The 14,447-nt window shown below is 43.9% G+C and overlaps 1 protein-coding gene across 1 annotated transcript; it reads right to left on the bottom strand.

Annotated features, from left to right (window-relative positions):
• Nucleotides 1-6,057: 6,057 nt before the first annotated feature.
• LOC103636930 (protein transport protein SEC31 homolog B) lies at nucleotides 6,058-7,230 on the bottom strand. The gene is made up of 4 exons (XM_008659231.1): nucleotides 7,099-7,230; nucleotides 6,898-7,025; nucleotides 6,307-6,823; nucleotides 6,058-6,210 (listed from the first exon to the last, which is right to left on the bottom strand). Exons 3-4 carry the CDS (start codon nucleotides 6,781-6,783, stop codon nucleotides 6,058-6,060), a joined length of 630 nt encoding a protein of 209 aa, XP_008657453.1. The 5' UTR covers nucleotides 6,784-6,823; nucleotides 6,898-7,025; nucleotides 7,099-7,230.
• Nucleotides 7,231-14,447: the final 7,217 nt, after the last annotated feature.

Raw genomic sequence — 14,447 nt, 5'->3', positions numbered from 1 at the left:
ACACATTAGAAATGGAGTGCTCGGATGAAATAGCAATCTTTCCTAGTCCTTTAACCTTGCCTTGGTTCCCATCACCGAATATGATTGAATCTTGGGAATCCTTGTTCTTGATGTAGGAGGTGAACATCTTCTTCTCCCCCGTCATGTGGTTTGTGCATCCACTGTCGATAATCCAACTTGAGCCCCCGGATGCATAAACCTGCAAGGCAAATTTAGGCTTGGGTCTTAGCTACCCAACTTGTGTTGGGTCCTACAAGGTTAGTAACAATGGTCTTAGGGACCCAAATGCAAGTTTCATCTTCCTTGCATTTTGCCCCTAATTTCCTAGCAATCACTTTCTTATTCTTCCTACAAATTGCAAAAGAAGCATTGCAAGCATGATAAATTGTAGAAGGTTCATTACTTGATTTTCTAGGTACATGAGCAACATTTCTCCTAGGCATATGATGAGTGACATTTTTCCTAGGCATATCTCTACTATGCATAAAGGAAGAACTTGAAGCAATCATGGCATTTGAATCATAAGCATTACAACTCCTATCATGATGAACATTTCTAGAAAATTTCTTATCATAAATAAATGCATGATTTTTTTTGATTATTACTAGCCATAGGAGCCTTCCCTTTTTCCTTGTTGAAAATGGGAGCTCTTTGGCTTGTTAAGTTCTTGGTTTCCCTTTGAAAGCCAAGACCATCCTTAATAGAAAGGTGTCTACCAATAGTGTAGGCATCCCTTGCAAATTTTAGTTTATCAAAGTCATTCTTGCTAGTCTTAAGTTGGGCATTAAGACTAGCCACTTCATCATTTAATTTGGAAATGGAAATTAAGTGTTCACTACAAGCATCAACATTAAAATCCTTACACCTATTGCAAATCATAACATGTTCTACAAGAGAGCTTGATTTATTAGCTATTTCTAACTTAGTATTTAAATCATCATTAATATTGTTTAAGCTAGAAATAGATTCATGGCATGTAGATAGTTCACATGAAAGCATTTCATTTCTTTTAACTTCTAGAGCAAGAGAATTTTGTGTACTAACAAATTTATCATGCTCTTCATATAAAAGATCTTCTTGCTTCTCTAACAATCTATTTTTCTCATTCAAGGCATCAATTAATTCATTGATCTTACCAATTTTAGTTCTATCTAAACCTTTGAATAAACTAGCATAATCTACTTCATCATCACTAGACTCATCATCACTTGAAGAAGCATATGTAATAGTACTTCTAGTATTCACCTTCTTCTCCTTTGCCATGAGGCATGTGTGATGCTCGTTGGGGAAGAGAGCCGACTTGTTGAAGGCTAAGGCGGCGAGTCCTTCATTGTCGGAGTTGGACGAGGAGCAATCCGAATCCCACTCCTTTCCAAGGTGTGCCTCGCCCTTCGCCTTTTTGTAGGTCTTCTTCTTTTCCCACTTTCCGCTCTTTCCTTATTCCTGGTCACTATCATTATCGGGACAGTTAGCAATAAAGTGACCAATCTTACCACACTTGAAGCAGGAGCGCTTCCCCTTCGTCTTGCTCTTGTTGGGGTGCTTCTTGCGACCTTTGAGCGTCGTCTTGAAGCGCTTGATGATGAGGGCCATTTCATCTTCATTTAGCCCGGCCGCCTCAACTTGCGCCACCTTGCTTAGTAGCGTCTCCCTGCTACTTGTTGCTTTGAGAGCAATGGTTTGAGGCTCGTAGATTGGGCCATTCAACGCCTCATCAACGTATCTCGCCTCCTTGATCATCATTCGCCCGCTTACAAACTTTCCGAGTATTTCCTCGTGCGTCATCTTGATGTACCTAGGATTCTCGCGAATAGTGTTTACAAGATGAGGATCAAGGACAGTAAAAGACCTTAGCATAAGTCGGACGATGTTGTGGTCCATCCATCTCGTGCTTCCATAGCTTCTTATCTTGTTGGCCAGGGTCTTGAGCCTATTGTACGTTTGAGTTGGCTCCTCTCCCCTGATCATTGCGAACCTTCCTAGTTCGCCCTCCATCAACTCCATCTTGGTGAGCATGGTGACGTCGTTCCCCTCATGCGAGATCTTGAGGGTGTCCCAGATTTGCTTGGCATTATCTAAGCCGCTCACCTTATTGTATTCTTCCCTGCACAAAGATGCTAAAAGAACAGTAGTAGCTTGTGTATTTTTATGGATTTGTTCATTAATAAACATGGAGTTATCCGAACTATCAAATTTCATTCCATTTTCTACTATCTCCCATATACTTGGATGAAGAGAGAACAAGTGGCTACGCATTTTGTGACTCCAAAATCCGTAGTCCTCTCCATCAAAGTGTGGGGGTTTACCAAGTGGAATGGAAAGCAAATGAGCATTGGAATTATGCGGAATACGAGAATAATCAAAAGAAAAGTTCGAGTTAATCGTTTTCTTTTTCTCCTCGTATTCGTCGTCCTTTTGAGAAGAGGAAGATTCGTCGCTGTCGTAGTAGACAACCTTCCTGATGCGCCTCTTCTTCTTTCTGTCTTTCTTCTTTTGACTCGAGCCGGAGTCATTGACTTTGTCGTCCCTTGGCTCGTTGAAGATGAACTCCTTCTCATTGTCGTTGACCACCATCCTCTTTTCCTTAGGATCCATCTCTTCGGGCGATTAGTCCCTTTCTTGAAGAGAACGACTCCGATACCAATTGAGAGCACCTAGAGGGGGGTGAATAGGTGATCCTGTAAAAACTTGAAACTTAAAGCCACAAAACTTGATTAAGTGTTAGCACAATAAAATCAAGTGGCTAAGGAGAGCTCTTGTGAACCACAATTGACACAGTGAGAACAAGCACAAGAGACACAGATATTAATCCCGTGGTTCGACCAAGTACAACACTTGCCTAGTCCACGTTGTGGCGTCCCAATGGACGAGAGTTGCACTCAACTCCTTTCAAGTGATCCAATGATCAACTTGAATACCACGGTGTTCTTTTTCCTTTACTCTTTCCCGTTTGCGAGGAATCTCCACAACTTGGAGCCTCTCGCCCTTACAATGAGATGATCACAAAGAAGCACAGATGTAAGAGTGGGAAAAGCAACACACACAAATCCACAGCAATACGCACACACACAGCCAAGACTTGAGCTCAAAAGAATAACACAAGGTTCACCACTAACACGGAGCTCAAATCACTAAGAATGCCAATCGAGTGCGCAAAGACGGAGTGTGAATGATCAAGAATGCTTAGAGTGTGCTTGGTGTACTCCTTCATGCGCCTAGGGGTCCCTTTTATAGCCCCAAGGCAGCTAGGAGCCGTTGAGAGCAATCCAGGAAGGCAAATCTTGCCTTCTGTCGACTGGTGCACCGGACAGTCCGGTGCACCACCGGACATTGTCCGGTGCAGATCTCTTTCCTATTCTGGCGCAGCCGACCGTTGATGATTTGGAGCCGTTGGCGCATCGGACACTGTCCGGTGCACACTGGACAGTCCGGTGCCCCCATCAGACCATTGGCCCGGCCACGCGTCACGCGCGGATTGCGCGGCCGACCGTTGGCTCGGCCGACCGTTGGCTCACCGGACAGTCCGGTGCACCACCGGACAGTCCGGTGATTTATAGCCGTACGCCGCCGTCGAAATCCCGAGAGCAGCCTTTTCACCAAAGTCAGCCACCACCGGACAGTCCGGTGCACCAGACTGAGCAGAGCCTTGGCTGCTTGAGCCAAGTCATTTCCATTTGTCTTTTCTCTGATTCTAGCACTTAGACAAATATGTTAGTACACAAAAACCAATGTACTAAATCTAGAATCATGCTTTTGTATTGATTTGCACTTTGTCCACCATTTGACATAGTTTAACACATAACCATTTGTGTTGGTCACTTAATCACCAAAATACTTAGAAATGACCCAAGAGCACATTTCCCTTTCAGAATCACTTGACGAAAAGGAACCACATTTGAAACCCTAAACTGACCCAAATGAGGAATTCAAGATCTAGTGAGACTTGGGCAAAAGTCATACACTAAAGTTGTAGAGCTTGGAAAAGAGAACAACTTTCTTATTTGGAGATTTCCAACTTGTGCCGAAAAATTTGGAGTAATTTTCAAAAGTTCAGATTTGGTCAATTTGGATTCAGCTCAAAACAGTTTAATTTACCTCTTTTTGAACCCTAGTAACTTTTAACATGAGGACTTTTGGTAAAAGGTTGCTATAATAAACTTGTAGAGTAACTATAGGAGAACAATGTTTATTAAGTGGATAGCCCTAAAACCATATGCAACTAGGAGAAAAAGTAGTTCATAGTGGAGCTGGCAGATTTTCAAAATTTCAGATTGTGAGTAGTAAATGAATCTGGTATTTAGTGTTGTGAGTGCTATTTTGGAGCTTATTTGTGCCTAACCTCTAAGGTTTTGGGCTGTGTTGTTTATAGAGAAAGTGAAGATCATATGATGGTGAACAACTTTCATTTAGAGGGTATAGCTTTATCCTATATGAAAGTGGGGTAAAGTGCACCCAGAGATCAGCTGCTAGGGTTGCTGTAACTAAACTTTGTGTAGATCACTGAAACCTGAAAATCAGTGTTGGGTGCCCAGTTTGAAGCTCTTTTATGACCAATCCCTGAGGTTTTGGACTAAGAAGTATATAACAGAGTTGTAGACCATAATAAGGTGAATACGTTTATTAATGTGAGATAGACTTAGTGCTAAGTAAAATTGGGAGTAAAATACCTCCAAACTTTCTCTGTCAGACCAAAGGTATGAGGACTTAGTTGACTGTTGTTGAGAGTTTGTGTGTTTTTACCCACCTTTGGAGCTCTGTGGTAAATAATCCATGGAGATTTTTATTAAGAGCTCTATGTGAAAGTCAAAGACCAACTGAAGGAGAGCAAGTTTCGTGCAAAGAGTTGGCTTGCTACTGTGTAGAATTTAGAGAACAAGGAGTGCCAAAACTTCGTGTCAGGCTTTTGATTAAACTGCAACTGTGTTTCAGTGAGGTTTGCTCAACTTTGAGGTACCATAACATTTGCTCTATGGGTTTCTAGTCTAGAGGTGTTATACCAAGTCGGTAAAGCTTTGTCTAAGGAATAAGTTTTATTATCCAAGGTTGATATGTTGTCACATAGAACTATGTGATACCAGGGGCTAAACAGGGAGGGTGCAATAGAGAGGTGAGTGCTGCTTCAGTCGACCAGTGCTGAAAGGGACAAACTAAAGAAGATCTCCTCTCCTTGTTGTGGTGTCACTTGGTTGCATGGGTGGAGATATGGATGGAGTGCATGACTCAGGTTCTAGAGGCCTTATTCTCCACTATAAATATCAATTTTAGATTATTTTAGAGCAGTGAGCAGTGGAGTGTTTAATTATTTTGTTTGTTGTCTATAGTAGGGGACAAAAGGGGATTCTAGTGAGTAGTGTTTGCGATATGTATGAAGTGTATAACTGATAGATAGAGACCCTATCCTCTGCTGGACAGAATATCAAACCCTTGAACCTGCTAGAGCTTATCCCCAACTGATATTTGTGTTGTGAGTAGACCAAGTTAAATGTCCCAGCTTTGTTTGTGTGCTGGTGTTGGTCTTAGTGCATGGGAGCCATGTAGTGAAGTCTTGCAGTGCTGTCAACCTGAGAACATCTCTCCCCTGAGTTTTGGACAAGTATCAGAAAAGGATCAGGGACATTTACTTACAAGGTGAGTGCCCGTGCGTTGCAACGGGAACATATAATACAATGATAACTTATATACAAAATGTGTGTTACATTGTTATAAAAAAATGTTTCATAATCTATACACAAAGATGAGATTTCTGCAAAGAATACCATGCCACATCACTAAAATATGAATGGCTCACTTATCCCTCATAACAGCAGCCTTATCTCTGATTTAAGTTTAGGCACATTACAAATACTCAAACCGCTCAGCAAGTCCTTTTGCCGCTTCTTCAGAACACCAGATGTTATGGCATCCTACTTCTCTGCTACCTCATCACTGGAATTCTCAAGCCAACAGGTACCACCTCTTTGACTCGAGTGCCCATGCTCGTGTGGCGTCGCCTCGCCGCACGCCTAACTCGTCTAGGCGTTTGGAAGGGGGTGGGTCGCCATGTCTCGCCTTAACGCCTTAATAACCTTGGTCGGGGGCGACACCAAGCCAGCGGCCATGCTGTGAGGCGAGGGGGTAGGTCCATAGGTGGGCGTGAGTTTCTTTCCATGAACTTAGTGGCCAGGTACTCACAAAACTCATTAAATCATTGTCCACCATAGCAGAGACAACCTATAATTGAAACAGTATAACAATAAACAATGGTGATTATGAAAATTACTATGTACAAATAAATACAGATATTCAAAACCGAAAATAAAATGAAACCTTTAAGTAGGGTGAGATACTGTTCTTGAGATAATGATTTCTTGTGCTTTCCCAGAGAGCAGAACCACCGGCATGGGCTATAACCAAAGCATCAGCCATACGATTAGAAGCAAGACACTGGTTAACTGCCCCTTTGTAGTCTCCAACCACCAACGCATGTTGAATGCTTTTGTCAATTGATGGATCTGATGGCACCGCATCTCCAGAAACTTCCTGTTCTATATGTTGACCATTTGTAGAAACTAATTCTTCAGCCAAGCTAGCCTCTAAAGGTTGAGGATTGTTGAAAAAATCATCCCCATTATCAATAAGAAACTGGGCATCCGCATTATCGGTTACTGCAGCATGATCAATATTAAGTGTATCTGCCAATATTTGGCTCAATTCATCAGTTGAACTTGCAGGCGGTGCCTGAGGTGGTTCGAAGCCAAGATGAGCAAGCAATTTTGTCCTTGCAAAATCCCCGTCCTCAAACATAACCCTTAAGAAGCCCCAGGTTTCTCTCTCCTCGTCAGATCTGATCAAACATGCATCACATAAAGTTAGTCTCCATGCAAATATCAGTATTAGTTCTACTAAAGAAGCACCTACAAAGATTCTTGTGATTTTTTTTCACACAGAGCACGTAGCGAACTTTTGTCGCCATTCTGAATAGCAGCTTCAAATTCAGTTGATCGGCTCACCAGACTTTGCTCAATCACCAAATTGTGCACATGTACCTATAAAAAACATAACATAAACACAGGAACTTGAAGAGGAGCAGAAAACAGAACACTGACAAAGAATAACTACCTCAGATGTAGATGTTTGCGCACCTTGGGTGGGTGCCACCGGATGGAAAGAAACAAGTTTACCACCGAAACCAAAAGATGCACCGGTGGGGCATTTCAACCATTTAATCTTGTACAGAGTTACACACCATAATATAAGTATGAGTAAGGAAGCAACACATCGAATTTGAGAATTAACACTTTTAACCGCCTGTCGTTTTATTTCAGTTGGATCTAATAGAATGTTTTTCAATTAATAAAGTAGTGAAGCTGAACAGCAGGGAACCAATGACCGTTTAAATTCTAATACTGTGATTCCAGAGTTCATGAACCCACCCAAAAAAAGTCTGAATATATGAAAGTTACACTACACACCAAGACCAATATTCCTTCTTCTCAGATGACATTTGTACAAGATGAAGTACATAATTGTAGCACAGTTACATGTGTAATAACATTTGAGTTATAGCTTAAAGTTACACTCTTTAGTCTTTTGTACACACCAAGGTCAATGTTCCTTCTTCAAAAAAAAATTACAGATGACATTTGTATAAGCTGAATGTACATAATTGTAGCACAGTTACATGGCCAATAACATCAGAGTTATAGATTTCATACTGCTATAGTAAAATGGCGATAATTTTAAACTTTAACAACTAAAAAATTGATAAATTGGTATTAGCACAAAACTACTATCGCAAAACATTTTGGATTGCAGAAAGAATATTAACAAAAAAACTACGGAAATCTATGAATAACATTTTCCTGCACAGATGCTTACGCTGAAACAGAAAGGTGCATCCTTTCAATCCAAATTTCTTCACCACAATCATTCCAATCAAGAGCACACTACCTTTTAAGCTAATCAGTATCAGAAGGTATATCTGGAACCGAGGCTGTATGGTGCACCAGGTGCTGCATCCCAGGTTTCAACTCCCTCTCACAAAAATCCTCATATTCTTGCCTGTCCCCTGCCTTCATCCTCACCTCCACGACCACAAGGCTTGGTGTGAGCTCAAATACTTCAGCCCCGACTGTCAATGGACCCTTTTCACTTTCTCTCGTGCCTTCCAAGCTAACCCACCAGTCCTTCCGCCGAACTACAAAGCTCTTCACCTTCGCGATCTCCTCCAATTTTGTTATAACGCGTCGGCGGCACCCTCCTTGCCGGCCCACCGGAGGAGCGCGAGCGCCCACTCCCAGTGCCCCAAGAGCTCCAGCGCCTTGAGCAGGGACATGATGTCCGCACGGAGAAACTCGTCGCGGCAAGAGGCCAGGAAGGCCGCGAGCGTGGGGAGCAGGTGCGAGGAGATGGCGAGCACCAGCGCCTGCGCGGCGGGGGACAGGAAGGAGTGCGGCGGCGTCGGCGTCTGGTGCGACCGCCGTGGCGCGGGGGCCGGCGCGGTGAGGTGGAGCGGGAGCGAGGAGGGGGACGACGGCGGTGGCGCGGCCGGGAGGAGCGGGCCCCGATCTCGCGATGCATCGAGTATGCCGCAGAGGGAGCGGGCCCCAAAGAGGAGCAGGCGCTGTAGCCGAGCTGAGGGCGCGCGGTGGCTTACTGCGGGGAGCAGGGGTGAGCTCCGACACGTCGAGAGGAGAGACGGGGTGGGGCGAGGGGTTTCGGCCATGGGCGATTAGTGAGGGCGTGCACAGGGAGCGTGCGGAAGTGGCAGAGTTGGCGGGAGCGGTTGAGGTCGTGGGAGTGGAGCTCGTGCGTGCAGCACCGTCATGGAGGCAGAGGTTGCCGAAGAGGATGACAGGCGTCGTGCGTCGTTCGCATAGGGAAGCTGGGCTGCATGTGGTAAACAAATTGTTATGCGAGGGACGATGGGCCGCACTAATCGCTGGGTCACACGAACCGCTGGGCCTCACAAATCGCTAGCACTGTTATAGGGTTTGTTTGATTAGTGCCATACCGGCTATTGAAAGAGTTGGAACGTGTCTTATAAGCGTTTTTGTGGATAGCCTGTTGCTCAGTCCTACCTCTCCTGCTCTGGTGCGACACCAAGATAAGCTTTTTGCGCGGCACGGTAGGAGGCCGGTGGAGGCAGAACACGTCAAAGGCAGACTACTATTGCAGCCTTAATAAGTAGTAGAGATTTGTGAAGAAACTAATCCGTTTCATAGAAAACGGTGCATTACTTTGTGAAGAAACTAAATTGAGCTAATTTAGGCCAAAAATAAACTACTTGGTGACAAAGTGCACCGCTTATGCATGTACTGGTAGTCAGGGAAGACTATAAACCACAAGCAAAATATCTCTGATTTATTATTAATACTGATGTTCCATTAAAGTGTAATAAACTTTGTGTACTTTTGTCAATTTGAATGAGCTTAACTCCCCTAATTCAAGGGGTACAGCTATGCAAGATGAGCTGTCAAAAACCAACAACCCATTCTACCACATGTTGAATTTCATGTTACGCATACAAATACAATAACCCGCCAACATAAATGGTAATTTACTAAATACTTTTGTTATATTTGCAAGAAGATTTGACTCGTGTATGCACTGTTAAGACATTAGTGTAAGTTTAGAACAAAAATATACCATGCAGGTGTTCTCCTTCTATATTTGTTATCATCACTTATGTACTTTTCTGAGTTAACCTTGTACTTATACGTTGGAGGAAAGTTGATGACCCCTTCGGTCCATCCTTCAAATAGATGCCCTTCTTCACCTCTACTTTCAGCTATCATTAAATGGAATGGAAAGATGAGCTAGGATTTTTGAATAAATGATATTTTGCAATGTGACGATAAAACATAAAAGCCTACCTGGTCTTTCCCAAACAATTCGTTCCAATCCTGCTTGGATATGAGTTCGTGTGTCTTCTCATATGGTAAGTTGATCCTATAGTTGAGATCACCTAGCCATACATTCCTTCTAAAACAAGCTGAACTGCAATGCGTCACCAAATATAGCTACCATGAACTGAACTGGTAAACTATGAAAGCAAAAGTTCTAATAGCATTGCAATATTCAAGAATGGCTAAAGATAATGCTTTGTTCCTTTCAACTATTAAAATAAGTACCAAATGAACTAAAAAGTATAGGTAACCAGAAACAATATATAATCTATTACTCACTCATGATCATATATCGTTTTAGGCATGTTGACTCTCGAAACTGGATTAAATATTGTCCTTCGGTGGATTTCTTGAACATCAGCATTCCTTTTTAGTTCATCTCCTTCCTTTTCTCCATAGGTCAGGTGACAACATATAAAGCAAAACTGTGTTTGGTATATGGACACTTTAATAGCACCCAAAAGTTGATGACCCCTTCAGTCCATCCTTCAAACAGATGCCCCTTCTTCAGCTCTACTTTCAGCTATCATTAAAGGGAATGGAAAGATGAGCTAGGCCTTCTGAATAAAGGGTATTTTGCAATGTGACGATAAAACATAAAAGCCTACCTGGTCTTTCCCAAACAGTTCGTTACAGTCCTGCTTGGATATGAGTTCGTGTGTTTGGTATAAGGATTAATGACATGTGAGAACCGATTAAATCTCCAAAATTATTTCTGTTTGGTTGGCCCGTATAAAGAAAAGAAAACCCTGAAAAGTTACTACTTCCCTAACAAAGTTTTTTCCTATTTTACCAAAACAACACAAAAAGTGGTGCAACAGCACTTCACAGAGAAAAAATCACATCACTTCTGTGAAAAAATATTAAATATTAACCATAGATGTAGGAATTACCAAACAACATAAATGAAATGAAAAGATCTGAATCACAAAGGCTGAATGATGGAACAGAATGTCAAAGATTTGTTACGACTTACATCTTTGAGGATAGAGTTGTCATGCATGTCTGAACCACAATGTTGTCTGCACTGAACTCGAACTTTTCGGAGAATCGTTCTAGGTGATCAAAAGCTACCTTTGACGCCATCTCATCACCTTCATTCTGGCTGGTAATTCACTGGCTGCCCAACGATAAAAAACTCTGCAAATACATCCTCCAATTCCCCTTCTAGCACCCAGCTCCTGACCATCTCAAACAACGACGAGCACACCCAGCGCAGTAATCGGCCCGCAAACTCCTGAAACATTGGATCTCCGTGTTGTGCTTGCCCATGGATCACACCATCCATAGCACCACTGCTCAGTCCCCGGCATCCATCAACCAGAAGAGCCATTAGGCGCATTCTCACTGCAGGCTCAGCAAGCCACACTGTTGTCCGGTGTACCTGCAACCGAGAAAGCCGCGCCCACTCGAACACAGAGGCAGGGAGTGAACTAATCTGATTTGACAAGAACAAAAGAGATACTACGATTGGAAAGAAAATGTTATCTGTCAAAATCACAGTAAGTAACCATTTTTGTAATTGCTACTTATTTCAAAGTATTGTAGCTACAAGAATGAAAAGATTGCAGTTTAATGACATGTCCAAAATATGGATAGCAGAGACAGAGATGCAGTACTACACACGCTCCTTAATGAGGTTAAGATCATTAGTGTTTGGCCGTACAAACATGACGACATCATTAGCATCGACAGAGATGTGGTACTGCACACGCTCCATTGCAAGAGGTTGCAAAAATTCCAACTGAGTGGCCCAGCAAATGAGTGAATTCAGAACATCGATAACCTATATAAGCCGCATGTGGCTAACCTTGCTTCAGCCACATCACAGTGATACCTATCAATGGTAAAAGTAAACCAAACTTTTACATTGACAAAATACACATAAAGGACTTGGTTCATACATGAATCTTAAAAACAGGGAAGGTATTATATACTACCTTTGGTTCTCAACAGATTGAATTAGCTTTTCCATATAAATTTCAGTTATCCAAGTAGAAATTATGAGCTGCATGCAGTCTTGCCATAACATCAACTTCGTTTGTTTTGCTGCATCAGATTTTTATCCAAATATAAAAAATGTGAACTCACTTTTAAAGAAAAAACATTTTAGATATCCTTTCCATTCAATAGAATCCAAATTTAACCCATATGATATACAGTGCATGTATTCATTAAGGGCCATATAGAGTATGTAACATGTATACTATCATTGCAAGAATTCTTGCTCAATCCTTTCTCAAAAATATTGACAACCTGCATTAAGAATAAGTAGGCAACATATAGAGGATCATTATTGTATTCTCTTGATAGACAGTTAAAGTCAATCAAAGATCCTTATAAAAAACTGAATCGAAGATAGCTTCTAAAATCCTAATTCTACAGCCACAAAACAAAAAGGCAATTGTAGTAACTTAAAGTGCCTTCTAAGATTTTCGACAATGTTTGTTGAACACCTTCTCCAGATACATCTCTACTAACATTTACGCTCTCTTCCAAGACATTCTAAAGAAAACAATGTTAGTAAGTCAGTAATGAACTTGCCTGTGTTAATTATGTCGCATCAGCTATAACGAATGTCTCCAGAATTTGTATGTAAACGCTTAAGCTATCATGGTACATGTAGTGGGCACAAGACCTGAAACACCATTATGTCCTCCATAATAATTTGGATGACCCTAGAGAGGTCCTGTTGTGTGTCCAGAACCTAGGCCACCTACAGCTCTGCAAGTCTTTGAGCTCCTCGAGTATCATCGCCTCAACTTTTGGGTGCTTGCACATCATGTAAAAGAACCATGTGAGCTTGACGACAATGAGGTCCTTCCCAGCAATGATGAACCCCACAACCATTTCACGGAGGAAGTCTGTCTTTTGCTGCTCGCTCATACTGGGATCCCAGCTCAATTTCGTGTACATGGATAGTACATCTGCCTGGCTTTTGTTGCTCCCCCATGCCTTCCGCTTGTAAATCTCCTCGTAGATGAACTGATCGACCACAACCTTAACATTAGCAAGCTTCTTCTCTGTCCCGACATTGAGCCACGACAGGACCTTCCACAGCTTTGATGGCACCATGTGTCTAAACAACATTGCCTCATCCGCTTCCTTAGTGGCATAGCCAAACACAAGCATGGAGGAAGACACTGATAAGCATAAACATTTAGATCAACAATTTGGAACCGCATACGCAGAGAGAGAGAGAGAGAGGAGAGACACCTCTAGTCTATGTGACCTTGTGGAAGAAGACAATGATGCGGCATGCCCCACGCAGCAGTGGCTTCGTTTCTCCTCCGACGCTCCCAGCACCACCGATTGATCCCACAACTTGCAGACGCGGGGAGCCTCCTCTTCGGGCCGCGCTCCAGACGTGCACGGCACGGACCGCGTGCTAGAATTGCCGTGTCGTCGCTGTGTGGCCCCCTGTCGTGAGGCTGCCCAGGAAGAGCTCGGTGGTGGCGGCGACGAGCAACGCCACCTCACTCCCCATCTCATCGACGCTGACCCCATCCTCTCTAGCGTTCTTCCATGTCCCCTTCCGCGTCCGCCGCGACTGTCGGGTGCGCCTCTCGCCCCGCCGCCCTCGCTACTCCGTGTGGCACTGCAGAGAGATGTGCCACCAGATCCACATCGATAGATTGAGGACGTCGATGCCCTGCGAGCCGGCCGTGTCGTGAGGAGGAGGACCTCGTACAGATCCATGGCACACAACCTGTTACGCGTCGCCATCGTGCTGCGGATCCGGTCTTCTCCCTCGTGCGTGAGGCAGATTTGGGCAGCGATCGCGGACGAGGCCATTGATTGCCAGGGGGAGCACATCGTGCGAGGTGCGTCGGGGGGAGCGGTGGCGCGGTCGCATTGCGCGAGGAGAGTGGCGGCGAGGTTGGGGCAAGCGAGGGGGGCAATGAGGGACGGTTGGTGAGAAGGAGAACGAGTGGACGACACACACCGAGGGGGCACAGGGAGTGACGCACGAAGTCGGGAGTGGAGATGTAGATTGCGGGCGTGGGGGCACGAACGGTGGAGATTGACCGAAGGCAGAACACGTAGATGGCAGAACCAGGAGAGGCAGACTACTATTAGGTTCTTAATAAGTAGTAAAGATATGCAGTGCCTTAGGGCTGGTTCCAGTGAAGCTTTTCTCCTTGTCTCGAGCTCTGGCTTTTGTCCCTCGTGTAAGCATGAAGTTCCTGAGATCAAGTCAAGATTTATTCTCTCCCCAGTCCTAGGATTTGCCCTGTCTCTGAACCTTGCACGCCATTGCCTGAAGTGGTGACCAGCAGTGTGCTCACCTCACCGTGGCCAGGGTGTCTCGAGGATTTGCATGCCCAGGTGAGGCTTGTTCGGTAATCCATATTGGCCAATGAAACTCACTGAGTTGATACTCCTAATGCCACCGCCAGATGTGATCCAGAACGTCATCACGCCGCCGCAAGTCGTCGCCATGGTCAGCTTCGCCGTTGACCGTTCAAACTGCGTCGTCCCCGGCCGATCTAACGCACGCACTGAGGACTTGGAAGGTCAGTGAAGCTCTTTGCGCCCTTAAATTTGAACGCTACTGCA

Source organism: Zea mays, chromosome 7 (genome assembly GCF_902167145.1).
Source record: "Zea mays cultivar B73 chromosome 7, Zm-B73-REFERENCE-NAM-5.0, whole genome shotgun sequence".
Classification (NCBI taxonomy): Eukaryota; Viridiplantae; Streptophyta; class Magnoliopsida; order Poales; family Poaceae; genus Zea; species Zea mays.
Note: the sequence above shows the minus strand (reverse complement) of the source record. Positions and strands in the feature narration are given on the sequence as shown.